Source organism: Microtus pennsylvanicus, chromosome 5, assembly GCF_037038515.1.
Source record: "Microtus pennsylvanicus isolate mMicPen1 chromosome 5, mMicPen1.hap1, whole genome shotgun sequence".
Classification (NCBI taxonomy): Eukaryota; Metazoa; Chordata; class Mammalia; order Rodentia; family Cricetidae; genus Microtus; species Microtus pennsylvanicus.
The window spans coordinates 103,658,005-103,673,505 of record NC_134583.1 but is presented as its reverse complement, the minus strand read 5'-3'; the positions used below and the strand labels follow the sequence as shown (position 1 = coordinate 103,673,505).

At 38.2% G+C, this 15,501-nt stretch overlaps 1 protein-coding gene across 2 annotated transcripts in view; it reads left to right on the top strand.

The window, feature by feature from the left end:
• The window catches only part of Smc5 (structural maintenance of chromosomes 5), a 74,757-nt gene that overhangs the window by 53,306 nt on the left and 5,950 nt on the right, over positions 1 to 15,501 (top strand). The window contains exons 18-22 of one of the 2 annotated variants that reach the window (XM_075973714.1): positions 10,015 to 10,140; positions 12,831 to 12,875; positions 13,294 to 13,389; positions 13,874 to 13,978; positions 14,181 to 14,300. In XM_075973714.1, the coding sequence (XP_075829829.1) occupies positions 10,015 to 10,140; positions 12,831 to 12,875; positions 13,294 to 13,389; positions 13,874 to 13,978; positions 14,181 to 14,300 (492 nt within the window). The remainder of the gene's footprint in view (positions 1 to 10,014; positions 10,141 to 12,830; positions 12,876 to 13,293; positions 13,390 to 13,873; positions 13,979 to 14,180; positions 14,301 to 15,501) is intronic. The other variant, XM_075973715.1, reaches the window with a different exon arrangement.

The following is a 15,501-nucleotide window of genomic DNA, read 5'->3' as shown; positions in this document are numbered from 1 at the left end:
CCAAAAATAAAATTAATATTTCTTAAAGACAAACAAAAGCAAAATGAAACAAATACATCTAACTTTTGAGTTAGTGGCATAACCTCATAGAGAAAAATCATTCCCAAGTAGTTTGATTCTAAACACACAAAGAATTTCAAAAAGCATCTTAACCTGTTTTCAGTAATTAAGCCACTAATATCTGCGATGTTCTTCTGGTAAAAGTGAAGAAATAAATGATGCCATTAGGATTTTTAGCCTGAAAGAAAACAGCTTCAGTGTAAGGTGAGGATGATAAATAGTAAGAGCTTTGAAGGCTTTGATTTGGAAATAACCAGAATAACTTCACAATGCATTTCCTGGGACTGGGAGGGGTGGTGGACAAGCCCAGCGTGGTGGTACAAGACTTTTAATGCCTGCACTCTGGAGGCTAGGTCAAAAGGATAAGTTTGAGGACGTCGTGCACTACATTCGTGAACTCTTGTTTCAGAAAGAACCTCTCTCCCCCAAAAGAAAATAAAACATTTCCTCATTCCATCTGCATAGCCTCTAAGTACTGTTTTGTACTAAAATGGCTCACTGATTCTAAGTCTAGAAAAAGAAATCTATGTGTAAATAATCTTAGATATACCTTGATGATTTTGTCAGGCATGAATGCAAAACAAACAATCCCAGATGACTTTGTGAACCTGAATGAAGACTCTTAACTGGCCGTGAATGATGTCACACTAAGTTGAATATATTAGGAATGTCTAAATCAACATTTAGAATGATTCTCTAAAAATCTTACTAGGTTAGAGGATATTTAGAAAAACCAATTCATTATTTTGAAAAATTGTAGAAAATTGAGCATTCATCCTACTTTTGTAGGGGTTCAGAGTGGAATGAAAGAAGGTCTTGCTTTTTTTTTTTTTTAAGCTAGCCTGAAACTCAGTATATAGACCAGGCTGGCCTCGAAGTCATAGAGATTCACTTCTTCTGCCTTCCAATTGCTGTATTTAAAGGGATTTAATTATTTGTGTGTGTGCATGCATTTCTGAGTGTCTCTGCAACTTTTGTGCAGGTGCCTGCAGAGGCCACAAAAGGGTGTTAGCTCCCCAAAGAGCTAGAGTTACAGAATTGTGATCTTCTGTAAGAACAGTGTATGCTCTTAACTGCTGAATCATCTCTCTAGCCCCATCATTGTACGTTTCATATGTGGAATATATTAAGTATATAGAAATAAATGGGATCTTCTTTATGGACATACTCTACCTAATGAATGAAGAAGAAATTATTATATTAGAGATGTGTGTCCTGATGACCACTTACGAAATGACACTGGGAAAAATCAGATTTCTGTCTGTATAAGCCTCTATCTAGAACAGGGTATTGTGATCTCAGAACACTGGCATTTGGAGCAGATAATGATTTCTGTAAGAGACTTACTATCCTGTGCATTAGCAGCACTACTGACAGCTCTACCTAAAAGTAATGAATAGTAACTTACCCTCCTTCCTTCCTTCCCTCTCACCAGTAATGACAATCAAAAATGTCTAAAGACATTGCCACATACACATAGCGGGCAGTACTACCTCTAATACAGAACCTCCAGTTTACTTTCTTTTTTTGTGACAGGGTCTCATGTGTACTGTAAACCCACCAGGTGGGTCAGTTATTCCAGGGTTGTAACCCGCCTGGTGGGTAAGTTATTCCAGGGTCCCGAAGAGGCGCTGTCTGAAAAGACATGGGCGGGAAAGAGGACCGAGGCCAAGCAAGATCTGTTGTCAAGGCCTCCCTTTATTAGCATAATGGTTGTGGCTTATATAGGCGCCCCCCCCCTCCAGCAATGCGCTCACAAGTAGGTCACGAGGTCACAAGTCGACATACCTAGTGTTCTCTAAGCAAGAGGAATCATTCCTTTTGTGATACCAACCACAAACAGTTCTCTAGATAGTTGGAATGTGGGGCAGTTTCCGCTAACAGATAGCTCTCAAGATAGTTGGGTGTGGGGTGGGCTCTGCAAACAAACAGTTCTCAATACAGTTGGGGTGTGGGGCTCTCCGCAAACATTCCCAGGACAATGGTCCCCACCATCATCCCTGGAAAATGGCTCCTGACAATGTGTAGACCAGGCCGACCTCAGATTTAAAGAGATCACCAGCCTCTGCCTTTTGCCAGCTGGGATCAACAGGGTGCATCATTAACCTTGGCAAGAAATGGGTTGTATGAATGGCTCAGTGGGTGAAGAACAAGAGTGAGCACTGAGTTTAGAACCCATGTAAAATACCAAGTACAGCAACATGTCTGAGAGAGCAGAGACAGACCACTCAATAAACACCGTTACAGTTTTTTGTCTCCCTCACCTGACAATGTTTCTTTTCAGAAGCATTTCCCATTTCAGATTCAGATTTTGGAGATTGTATTATACATAATGAAATGCCTTAGGGATGGGTTCCAAGGCAAAACCCAATCACATTGTGTTTTTTGTACACATCATACACATAAAGTTGATTCCTCTGCTGCAACTGTGATTTGACTTTGTCTTACCATGGCTGAAGTGAGGAACTTTCGACTTTACCATCATGACAGTATTTCTGATCTGGAACTTAGATTTTCAGATGGGGTGCTTCAACTATATTACCAGATTGTATTATTTAAACATAGATATGTTGAAACTTATAAGCTTATGTAGTAAACAGTCAGTTTAGGGCTCCGAATTTTAAGTCTCCGGCTTGTTATAAAAATTTCAAGTTAGCATTTAAGAAAAATATTTAATGATTTTCATATTTTTAATTATGTGTTTTGTAAAGTATCTGTGACATAATTAGCAATCAGTTGGATTAGAGCTGGGAGTATAGGGACAGTCATAATCCCTTCACTGAGAAAATTAAATATGTTGATTTTTAGCCAGTGTTTTACTAATGGCATGTTTCTTAGAGCTTAAATTTAATTCCGTTTATATAGGAAGTAGTTTTTATTTTGGTTAAATCTTATTTTATTTAATGAACTGTTTAGTAGAACAAGAAGGTCAGTGAATAATTCTTTCTTCCACAAGAGGGCCTTCCAGGAAAAGCTTTTCCTTGTTTAGTATTTGTCAAGGTGTTTCTGTACAGCTCTCATGACACTTCAACTTTCTGTAGAAAGAATTTCAGAGAAAAAATAATAACCATTTCTTTAAGATATATACTTTATTTTTTTGCTGCGCTATTAATTGAAAATGTTTTGTAAATTTTGGAATTGTTTTGTGTCTTAACAGAAACATTATTTTCTATACTCGGTTAACTACTTAAGGCTGGAGTTGAAGCAGGAATCCCAATAAAGTCTTTGATTAACTTATTTTATAGCTCTAATATAAATATATATTCCTTTTTTTTTTGTTCCACCAACAAAGATCAACAAGAATTATGTTCAGCAGTGATCAGGGTCTCCTTTCTTACTTACTACCATGAAGCTTATATTGTCGTTGGCCACTTCCTTGCTTTCCCGTATCTTTTGTTATTTTTTCATAAATTTTTTGAAAATTGTGCACATAAATGCACAATATTTATATCAGTTTTGCTCCCCATCCCATTCCATTAGTATTTCCCCATTCCTTCTCAATGTCATGACTTTTTTTATAATTATAATGGTTATATACATACATACATATACCCATATGCTTATGTATGTGTACATATAACCTACTGAGTCCATTTTATGATGCTCAGGTCTACATTTAGGGCTGATCACTTGAGATTGGACAACCTGTAAGAGGTCTTGTTTTTCAGCAGCCATTGATTGCCTATAGTTCTTCATCTAGGTCTAAGACCTTGTGCATTTTTCCCATTCCCTTTGGTATACGTAATAATATGGTCATTGTGCAGGTGTTCTGTAGACAGCCATGTTTTGGAGATTTCATGGCTATAACATCCTTTTCATAGCTAGTATTTTGTAGTGGGCATCCCAGTTCTCTGTCTCTAAAAATACTTCTACTTACCTTCCATGATATTCCTTGAGCCTTAGGTGTGTGGGTGTGTGTAGGAGGTTGTATTATAGATGCACTAATTGAGTCTCTGTACCCTTGATTCACTTATTCTTTACATTTTAACAAATTGTAATGGTAGTCTCTACCTACTGTAGAAGAATCTTTGATGAAGGATAAGAGCTACCCTAGAATATAGTTTGAAATTATATTTGGTTTAAGAAAATGACAGCAGTAGTTTTTCCTCTTTTGTCTATAACCTCTCCAACTGTGGATAGCTGACTAGGTTAACAGTACCAGCCATGTGTTCCCTCATATTGAGCAGGCCTGAAGTCCTATCAGATGACTGTTGTCATTAAAATACCATTATCATACTATTGGGGATATTTTGACCATCTGATCCCTGTGTGTGCTTTACACAGTTGACAGCTGGCTAGAACTTTTAAGAACTTTTCTCTCTTAGTAGCATGCATAGCACCTTCTCATACTATAAAAGCTAATCTTCAGAGAGGAGATTTCCGTATTTCTTGTGTCTGAAGTGTGCGATTTCTTCATAGTGTCTTACCTTAAGTTCTGGGAGGCAGCCAAAGACAATGACAGTTACCTGTGTTGTTTTAATGATCTCCTAGAACCCCCACTCCAACAACTGAGAGGCTTTGGGAACTGTGGTGTGACACACAGTATACCTTTTTGTTCAATCAGCTCCTTCCGCAGATGTTTATTGCAATGAGTTATTGGTCTGGTTCAAGGCCTCTAGCTCCTGGCATAACCATCACTGGACCCTTAATGAAACTTCTCTAAGGACTGTGCAGGGTCTGGCCAGCCACCTAAGACCATGTTGTTGTCCAAGGGCCATGCTGCCACTGAGACCATACAGATCAGGGTGACCTGTGCTGCCACTGGGGCCATGATAATATCTAGGCCCAAGCTGCTGCCAAGGGCCATATCTGGGTCCATAGGCCTGCTGGAACTTGAGTCTGTGTTAATGTTCATAGCCTGTATTACCACAGGGGACCATAGGTGTCAGAACCCACAGAAGTGGATCTGGTCCACCTTGACTAAAGGTCAGAGAGTTCAGGCCTATTCTTACTCCTTCAAGGTTACTGACAAGAGGTTTGATCGAAGGTATGGCTACTAATAGGAACTAGAGTATGGTTACTTGGTGTTTGGGGTATTAAAATGGTAATTACTTTGTTTCTTGTTTGTATCATGGTAAAGAAGTCTTACCTTTCACATTTTTGGATTCAGGTATTTAAAGATTATGAGGAATAAGCATGGACAGATTCAATATTCACTGGGTTGCCCTCCTGACTCTATTCTATGTCTCTGTATGTTTCTTTTATATCTCTGTTTTTTCTGCCTAACATTTCTACTCCACACATCCCTACCCTGAAATGTACAAACCTGTCCAGGCTGGACCCCAGTAAATGTCGCCCCCAACATGGGGCACTGACAGATGGCCCTCAGTGTGGAGCTTCCAACACATAGGAACCATGCATGTTAAAATCTGAGGGCCATGCTGAGCGGGTCCTGCCCTTCATTGGCCCTGACATGGCTGGCTCAGCTTCTTGTGGGAGAGCCTCCACCCCCACCACCACTCAGCACAGTTGTGGGAGAGCTGGCCCCGTTGTCACAGGAGAGCTGGCTCTGCCTCTAAAGTGAGGACTGTCCCAGTGGCGTAGACTGAGCAGCTCAGCTACCACTGAAACCTACATCCTGGGCCTTGGGTTGGCCCACCCTAACATCTATCCCATCTGTGACCTGCTGCAGCACATTAAAGGACTGGTCCTACAGAATGCTAGCCACACGATTTCCATGATTTGGGGAAACAAGAGGATGTTCAGATTTTAAATTAGCTTTAGGGGAAAAAAAGCCAAAAACTTAAAATTTACATTTGGAGTTACTTACTCAAATAAGTTTTTTGTGTAGTGTCTTTCCCCAGAAGACCAAAAAAAAAAAAATGAAATCATTATAATTCAGCTTGACTTTCATGTTTATAATCTCTCTATAAAATGCATTCTTAGTTAACAGCTTCCTTGAATATCCAGGATGTATTGTAAAACACATTTGCATATGTACTTTATATATTTGTGTACATGTGCTTAACTATGTGCTTCCTTGTCAAGTGTCTAAGTTCAAAATAGTGACAGTGAAAGCATGTTGTAAAAATGAAAAGAAGCAGAGGCTTTGTCACAAGGTAGAGTCCCAAACAAATATGTGTAGAAAGGCTTTTCTCAGATAAAAATTTTGTTGGGCAAATGCCACCCCACAGAAGGAAACTATTAAATGAGGTTTTGGCCCTTCTCATTGTAGAGCTTCAAGTAGTTACCTCAGTGATACTTCATTCCTACAGTATCCTAATATTTCATTTTAGCAAAGTCCAGAGGAACAGCAAACAGGAATAGAAGTCATTAGGAGTGTTGAATTCTACCCAGCTGCCCTTGTTTTACATTGCTTAAGTACAGTGACCCTTAGAGAGTAAAGTAGGGCAACTGGGAATCTAATTTTTTCATTTCTCTCAGCTGAAGGAATTTATTCAAGGGAACTATGGTAGTAAGTAGTTAGATAAAGGCTTGCTTTTATTTCAGTTCAATCCTATATATAACCTTTTACTTTTTGTAGTATTATCTTTGTTTGTTTGTTTGTTGTCAAAATGCAAAGACCTTTTAATGTTAGAGTTCTCCAGGTCCCTCCGAGACTATTAACACAATAGAATTGATATGACTAGGGCACAACCCCCTACTTTGTGTGTATATGTATGTGTGCATGTATGTGTGTGTGTGTGTGTGTGTGTGTGTGTGTGTGTGTGTGTATGTTTGGAATTTAGTACAAAATGAGATAAATACATTTTCTTTATTAGAAACCTCATTCCTAGTTCTATAGCCTTGGGCACGTTCTCAGTGCCTCCTAACCACATCTAAAATTTAACATATTTCTTAGGATTGTAATGAGTATTGAATTGACTAATCTTTGGAACGGTGGTTCTAATAATACTTGGCCTAGAAGTAGCATTACATAGATTAGGTGCCCTCCTCGTCACACATGAAACTTGAAAGTCTGACTCTTGTACGCCTTGTTTTCCCCCATTAAACTGTGCAGTTGGCACAGTTCAGCCATTCTGACCTTTCTACATTCCATTTCTTGTTTGTATACTGTCCATACTTATGAGCCCTTGTGAGGTGGAAGCAGAAAAATGAGGAGTTCAACACTAGCCTTGGCTAAATAGTAAGTTTGAGGTGAGCCAGGACTATATGAAACCCTGACTCCAGAGTAGCAGGTTCCTTTTTTCTCTCTTTTGGTTTTTAAAATTATTTATTTTGTTTGCTTGTTTGTTTTTGAGATTATAATTACAATATTGCCCCCTTCCTCCCTCTGCATGCTTCTGGATACTTTCCCCACTTTCCTTCAGATTCATGGCCTCTCATTTTCATCGGTTGTTACTGCAGGTATATATGTATTTTTGTGTACATATGTATTTCCAAATATAACCTATTGAATCCACATATTGTTGCTTGTATGTATGTTTTTTGGGCTGACCATTTGGCACTGGAGAACCAATTTGAGTGTTCTTCCTTGGAGAGGGCCACCTCTTCTGTTCCCAAATTGACTCTGTTGCCTATAGTTTTTAAGTCTTTTCTTTTCCTTAGTGCTACCCTTTTATTTTTATTTTTGTTGTTTATAAGGAATTTTAATGTACCTAGAAAATACATAAGAAAAATAGCTAAACTAACAAAATAGATCTGTTATAATTTCTATTATATAATAACACTGAAATATTATGGGAGTAAACAAAAGGTTGATTGTGGTAATCATGTAGTGATGCTCAGGGCAATTCATTATTTTTTCTTTTTTTAAATTAAGTTTGATTTTTAATCTAAAAACTATTATTCTGACCTTCAGGTTGAACCCCAATATCTGTCTATGGGTTTTTATTAGATGTGGTACAGGAGCGTTTGTGGGCTGACCAACCCTGCAACTACCTTAATAATAGAGTGCTTTTTTGTATAATTTCCCTTCTATTTTAATACCTTTTTTTTTCAACCTTCTTTCTGTTTATTCTCTGTGTCTTTCACATCATGCATCTCGATTCCATTCATTCCCCATCCCTTCGTATCTGCCCTCTGCTCCTGCACCTCCCTCCTCCCCCATAAAATAAAATTTAGGAGAGAAAGAAAAATCTTGTCATGGAAGCTGTAAGCAATGCAGTGAGCCACACAGCAAACTCCTCCATCCATATATCTCTATATTCAAGTGTTCATTGCAAAGAGCCATTGTCTGGTTTGAGGCCTCTAGTTTCTGCTGTATTATTGACACTGACCCTCACTAGAACTTTTGGATATCCTGTTGTTGCAATGAGATTGGATATCCTGTTGCAGCTTTGGGTCTGCAGGACCTGCCCCTTCACATGCTCCAGCAGATCATAGATTAGGTGGATGTTACAGTGGGCCAACTCATAACCCTGATTCAGGGCCTGGGTAGTTGGAGGGTTGGTCAGCCCACAAACGCTCCTGTACCACATCTAATAAAAACCCATAGACAGATATTGGGGTTCAACCTGAAGGTCAGAAAATTAAAACAGTCAGCCACTGGCAGCTACCTCTACCTCAGTCCAAAACTGTGATCCTGCCTCCAGGAATCCTCAGAATGAGACTGTGTCTGAGAGCTGTCTCTTCCCATCTTTTATTCTTCTCTAGGGCTGGGATTAAAGGCATGTGCCACTACCGCCTGGTTTCTATAGCAAACTAGTGTGGCTACTGGGATTAAAGGTGTGTGTCACCACTCCCTGGTCTGTAAGGCTGACCAGTGGGCCTGTTTTACTCTCGCATCTTAAATCAAGCTTTGTTTATTAAAATACAAATGAAATACCACTACACTTTCCCATCTTTGCCTCTTGGGTGAGCTGTCCAGTGTTGCCCTTGCTAGTTCACACCTTGCTAAGGGATGGGGCCTATTCTCGTGCTTTTACATCCTCAGGGTTGGCTCTCCCACACTCACACCTTCAGAGCCAGCTCTATTGTGTTGCCCATGCAAGGTGCAGAGCCCTCTTTCCTCAGTGCTGCTGCTGGTAAGGGGGAGGGTCACCTTCCTTGTCTAGCACAGGCAGTGAGGGGCGAGGGGTGACTTGTGGGATGTCTCCTCCATGCCCACACAGCTACAGGACAGACGAGTAATGGGGACAGCTCTCCCACACTCAACAGGTTTAGGGCTGGCTCACCCACACCTCCACCAATAGGGTTGGCTTTATTGTGCTGCCCAGGCGAGGTGCAGGGCTTGCTCTCCCAAATGCTACAATTGATAATTTTATGTTTTGTCAGTATATTATATATATATATAGGAGTTGGGGTATGTGCACATGAAGTCTAGAGGTTCCCTAGAGCTGGAGTTACAGGAAGTTGTAAGTCATCTCTCCAGCCTCCTTTTACAGTATAGTATTGCAGAAAATAAAAGATATAATGTCTAGGCATGGAGCTATGTAACTGCAATCACCTTGCTTGGAAAACAGGAGGTTTAGGAATTCAAGACCAGTCTTGGCAAAGTTTGAAGCCAGCCTGGTCTAAATGGGACTTCAGTAGCCCCACCTCCCCAAAATGGAAAAAGAAAAATGAAAACTCAGGGAAAGGAAAGAAAAGTTAGATGAAAAGCACCTATGTAAGGGCCTGACACACAATCACTCAGTGGATAGTGCCTGTTGTGGTGTTGGTTCTGTGGGTCTCTGTCCATATTCACCTTGCAGTACTTAATACAGATTTTAATGTGGGCTTCTCACAGATCTTGCTAATTATTTGGTGAGGAAATTAATAAGGCCATGAATAAATGATAGATAAAATATACTTGGAAAGTGATTTAAAAGTTTACATTTGAAATGCTGTATTTTCTTATGTGAAGTCTATGTATAATAATATTTTAAAGTTTAATTTAAAATTTGACCTTTATAATAAAAGGCTAATGTACCTTTATGATAAAAAAAAGTCATGGTTCAGTTAATGTGGTTATCATAATCAGAATTCAGCAATTTATTGGATGCAAGGTTGTTTATACAACAATCTTCTGATTTAGTAGTAACATTTTGAAATATTTATTTTTTTTAACAGCAACAATTCATTGAATTGGATGAAAATAGACAGAGATTGTTACAGAAATGCAAGGAACTTATGAAGAGAGCTAGGCAAGTATGTAACCTGAGTGCAGACCAAGCCGTTCCCCAAGAATTTCAGACAGTAAGTATAAAAATATATAATGTTGCAGTTGCCGTAACACGGTATTTTTAAGATATCCTACTCTACGCATAGTAACAGGCCGTGAAAAACATGAAGTGTTATTTAAAAATACGCTTTCCCCCATTCTTCACTGATTATCATATACATAAAGTAATTTTGCTTAACTTACTTCCTCGGATTTAGTCACCAGTCTTTGCTTATTATTAAAATTCTTAAAATATGGGAATTTTCCTAATATTACAACATAACTTTCATTTCTACTATTAAAGGAGATCCTTTCGCCCTTGACTATTTTGAGAGGTAGTTGGCAGTATGAAATATTCATGGAAGCCAGTAATTTCTACTTGACAAACAGTAAATAAGGTGATAGTTAGAAAGACAAAGGCAAAATCAAAGTGTTTTCCTAGATGTCCTGGTGTTTGATTAGGGCACATCAGATATTGAATCTTCAGGGCTGATAGTTGGTTTTGATTTTATGCTGATATGTCAGAGTCCAACTAAGCAATGCTGCCTTTCAGTTCACACTCCACCATTTATTCTGTCCCCTGTTCCTAAGTTCTATCTGACATTGAAGCCTTTTCTGTGTTCCTACCCAAACTAATACCAAAATAGTTACAAATGCATTTTTAAATAGTACTTGTGTACTTTTTAAAATCTTAAATGTATCAACCTTCATAGATGAGGAAATGTCCACTAAGCATAGAAAAAGACTAAGATTGTAGTTGTCAGATCCTGGAAGGTTTTGTTTTATGCTCTCAGACACAAAGCAGGTATGGGTTTGATGGGTACAGAGGAGTAAGATTTCAACAAAAATTTATAAAACTAACTGAGGAGTTTTTTTAAAAGCTAATTGAGAAGTTTGATTCTAAAGGTAATTATAGAACACATCAAAAATATGTTTTGTTTTAATAAAATCAGTGTGATATCTGTACTCTTAAGTTACAGTTTTTGTGTGCTGGGCATGGTGGCAGTTGTCTGTAATACCAGCACTTGTGAGGTGGCAGCAGGAAGATCCCAAATTCAAGGTCTACTTGGGCTACATATAGAACTAAATTCTGTTTTCAACCCTGCCTCCCCACATGTTATCTATTTTAAAGGGATAAAATTAGAAAATAATATATTTATTAAAGTATATTGATTGGCTGCTATGACCAAATATTAAGTAGGACAGATATGCTTCTTTCCTCACTGAAACTTGAGTTCTGGTCTGGAAGATAGAATAAACCAAATAAAGGTGATGGATAAGTAGCAAGGATGGGTAGATGCTTAACAATGGTTCCTTTGAGATGATACTGTTTGAGATACATGCTAGATGAAGAAAAGAAGTCAGGTCAGGTAGGGCTGTAAAGCAAGAATACCAAGCAGAGAAAACAGTTCTTACAAAGTCACTAAGGTGCAAATGTATTTGATACATGTTAGAAAAAAATCTTGGTGGGATTAAAAATTACATTCCTCAAATTGGTGTGGTAGCACACACCCTTAATCCCAGTACTGGGGAGACAGAAACAAGTGATCTCTGAGTTCAAGGCCAGCCTGTTCTACAAAGGGAGTTCCAGGACAGTCAGGACTGCTACAAAGAGAAAACCTAGCTCAGGATGGGTGGGTGGACGGACGGACAGACAGACAGACAGAATTTGCATTCCAGCCCTGCAGTGGTGGCACATACCTTTAACTCTAGAATTTGGGTAGCAGAGGCAGACAGATCTCTGAGTTGTCTCCATAGTGAGTTCCAGGGCAACCAGATCTAAACAAAGAAACCCTACTTCAAAAAATAAAAACCAAAAATTACATTCCAAGCAGAGAGAAGGCACGAGCCAGATTAGTATGGCCTTATACAGTATACAGGAGTTTGGAAGTGTTTTCTCCCTTTAGTGATTAGGTAAGTACTCTACCATTAATCTGTATCCCCAGCCCTGGACTCTGTTCTCTTTGAGATAGAAGCCACTGGAGGGTTTAAACCCAAGGGTGGTATTATTGAATTCAGTTTATAGGTGAGTACGCCTAGCTGCTCTCTGAAGAATAGATCCATAAGAAAGGAAACAAGTAAACCACTTTGAGCATTATTATTTTGATCAGGGAAGAGATTAATGTAGTAGCACAAAAGGACAGAGGAGGGGGAACTTTTACTTTAGTGATGGATATGAGAGAGGTAAGAGAAAACTCCTAAATGTTTGCCTGAACAAGCTGAAGCTCTTTACTGATGAGAAGTTGATTTGCTTACAATGGTGGGCAATGTGGATGAGGAGAAATTGTGTTTCATTATCATAAGGTTAGTATGCCTGTTAGAGTCTGGTGAAAATGCCACCAAGTAAGTTTTGGACATAAGCTCACACCTCAACAGACAAATCAAAGATGTTGCACATGTACATGACAAATTCCTAGAGGCTCTTGTAGATGTATAACTCAACAGAACTTTTTTTTAGGGCTCCAGATTCATTGCATACCTTTTACTGTAGGGCTCTACAGGTTGTGCTAGGCAAAATAGTGTACTGCATGCCGATCCTCGTAGGAAAGTGTCTATCCTAATGAGTCTCTGTGGCATAGATTCCGAAGATAGTCTTGATGAAATTCTGTCTCAGTGATTGAATTCTAAGGATGCTTTTTTAGGTCTTCATAAGTACAGTATAAAGTTCTAACTTCTTGCTCTCTTTCAATGCCCCACATATTCTGGACCCATTCTACCAATTCAGCAAGTACCCACCATTCCAAATGGACACAACTCCTCACCCCCCATGGTATGCAGTACTCATTCTTTTTTCCAAATTGTTTTCTCCTTTTTGCATTGCTTTTCCCTAGCCATTGCTTTGAGACCCAGAGATAAATTATAGGCCTTTGAATTCTTTTAATTCTCATGTAGCATGAACTGACACTTCATTATTTTAAATTCCAAAGCCTATATAATATGTACTGCTTATTTTAGACTCAACATCAATACATTGCCTTAAGGTACTATCCAACATGTATACATTGTTTTCTTTTAAAGTGTAAGCTTTTTAAAGGCAAAATACCCTGTTTTAGATTCCTTTGTATTATCGCTGTGTGCTGGCATGCTATTAATCAGACAGTAGATTTGTAGCAAATTACTTTCTCTTAACTAGTCTAATAAAACTTTTCACTATTCCATTTTTAATGATAGATTTTTTTTTCCTTTAGGCTTTTCAAGATCTTCCAAATACATTGGATGAAATTGATGCATTATTAACTGAAGAAAGATCAAGAGCTTCTTGCTTCACAGGACTGAATCCTACAGTATGCCTCTTTCTCCTTTTCCATCTTGTAGCTCTCACACTTCTACCTTCCCCAGTGCACACATGCACATGTGCATGCATGCATGTGTGCACGCACATAGACACACACACACAGCCATCTCCAGTACTTGCCTCCCACACTGTACTGGAGCTCTGGGTAATAATAATCTAGACAGCAGGAACAATGCCTTAAATGCCAGATTCTGAATCTATTAGACTTTTAAATAGAGTCTTCCTAAGGAACGCAGTGTTCTGTGCCTTTCTTTATAAAAAGAATAGTTGAGTTAAATTGAAATACAGCAGTGTGTATTTTTTTTCAAAGACTAAAAAAATGTAGCACTTTCAGTGCACAATAGCATAAATTAAGTGCATACAAACAATGCAGTGCAATTGGCATTTTTAGCTAATAGCTTAATTGATGCAAATTTTTATATAATTTATTCTTTGATAGATGTTTCTTACAGAGCTTTATTTTTTTCTGTCAGGTGGTTGAAGAATACTCAAGAAGAGAAATTGAAATACAGCAATTAACTGAAGAACTAAAGGGGAAGAAAGTCGAACTAGATGAATATAGGGAAAATATTTCACAGGTAATTTTTTTATCCTTTTTCTTATATGTTTATCATTAATGGGATGAGCATATTAATTATACAAAATAAATAGTTTGCTTCTAAGAGAAAAAGTATTTTTATGACCAGATTGACTCTGTTATAAAAATTTGTTTTATGTAAAGTTTTACATCAGAATGGATAGTACTGCTTTCAATTTATGATTTTTGTCTTTCATTTATAGGTGAAAGAAAGGTGGCTGAACCCCTTAAAGGAGCTAGTGGAAAAAATCAATGAGAAGTTCAGCAACTTTTTTAGTTCTATGCAGTGTGCTGGTGAAGTTGATCTTCATACAGAAAATGAGGTAACTGCATTGGGGGTGTATTTTTGTTTGTTTGGTTGGTTGGTTTTGTTTTTCGAGACAGGGTTTCTCAGTAGCTATGGAGCCAGTCCTGAAACTTGCTCTGTAGACCCAGCTGGACTTGAACTCACAGAGTGCTGGGATTAAAGGCATGCACCACCATTGCCAGACACAAAGGATATATTTTATGACCAATAATCTTAATTATGTGCAAAGGGTACATGTAAATTTATTTACTTTGGAATTGTACATGAAAATTCTGATTACTGAAAAATTGTGAAAAGGAAGGAAAAGACTACCTTTGGATTTCTAACATGAAGTTTGCTTGGTTTGGGGGTGGGTATGGTGTTTTGTTAAGAGGTTAATGCCTCTTTTTCTTTGTTTTAGACTATCTAAATAATGATTATTCAACTGTGTTGAGTGAGTGCAATGCTTTAGTGTAACTAATGGTTCAGTGGTAACTGCTCCACTTAAAAGCCATAAACAAATTAGCAAACACAACTGAAATGTAGTTTATATCATTGAGGTTGAGTTTGTTTTTTTGTTTTGGTGTGTGTGTGTGTATTTGGTAGCGGTGATGTTTTCTAACTTTTTGAATCAGGGTCTCTTATAACCTAGTCTGGCCTGGAACTTGCTATGTAGCCAAAGATGACATTGAATTCTGAACCTCTACCTCCCAATTAAGATGATAGACTTCCATTACCATGCTGAGTTTCCTTGGTTTCTTCTTTATCACAAATTTAGAAGATAGTAGGAAATGTGGTAATTTCTTGAACTACAACTCTATGCATTGCTATTTTGGATAAAACAAATTTTCCGTTAAGAAACTTTTGTGAAGAAGGGCTGGAGGTGCAGTGCAATGATGGTGCATGCTCAGCTGCAGGAGGCCCTGGGTTCGTTTCCCAACACTAGAAGCAGGTGAGGAAAGGAAGCAGAAATGACTGGTTTCTTGAAAATAATTGGGAAAGTGGAATGGATGGAAAGGAATATTGTGGAAAAAAGGCAGGCCATCTTTTGATTTTTATTTCAAAGTTTTTGCTGCACTGGAGTCATTTTTGTATTCTCATTTTGCATATATCAGAACGTTTCCAAGGTGGAATTTCTTTTGAATGAAAGTCAAGTTAATTAAGAATATTTTCGTATCTTTAAATTTTTAGCAAGTGTGCATGTTTTCATTCTGTTGCATGTATAAATATAAAGAAAA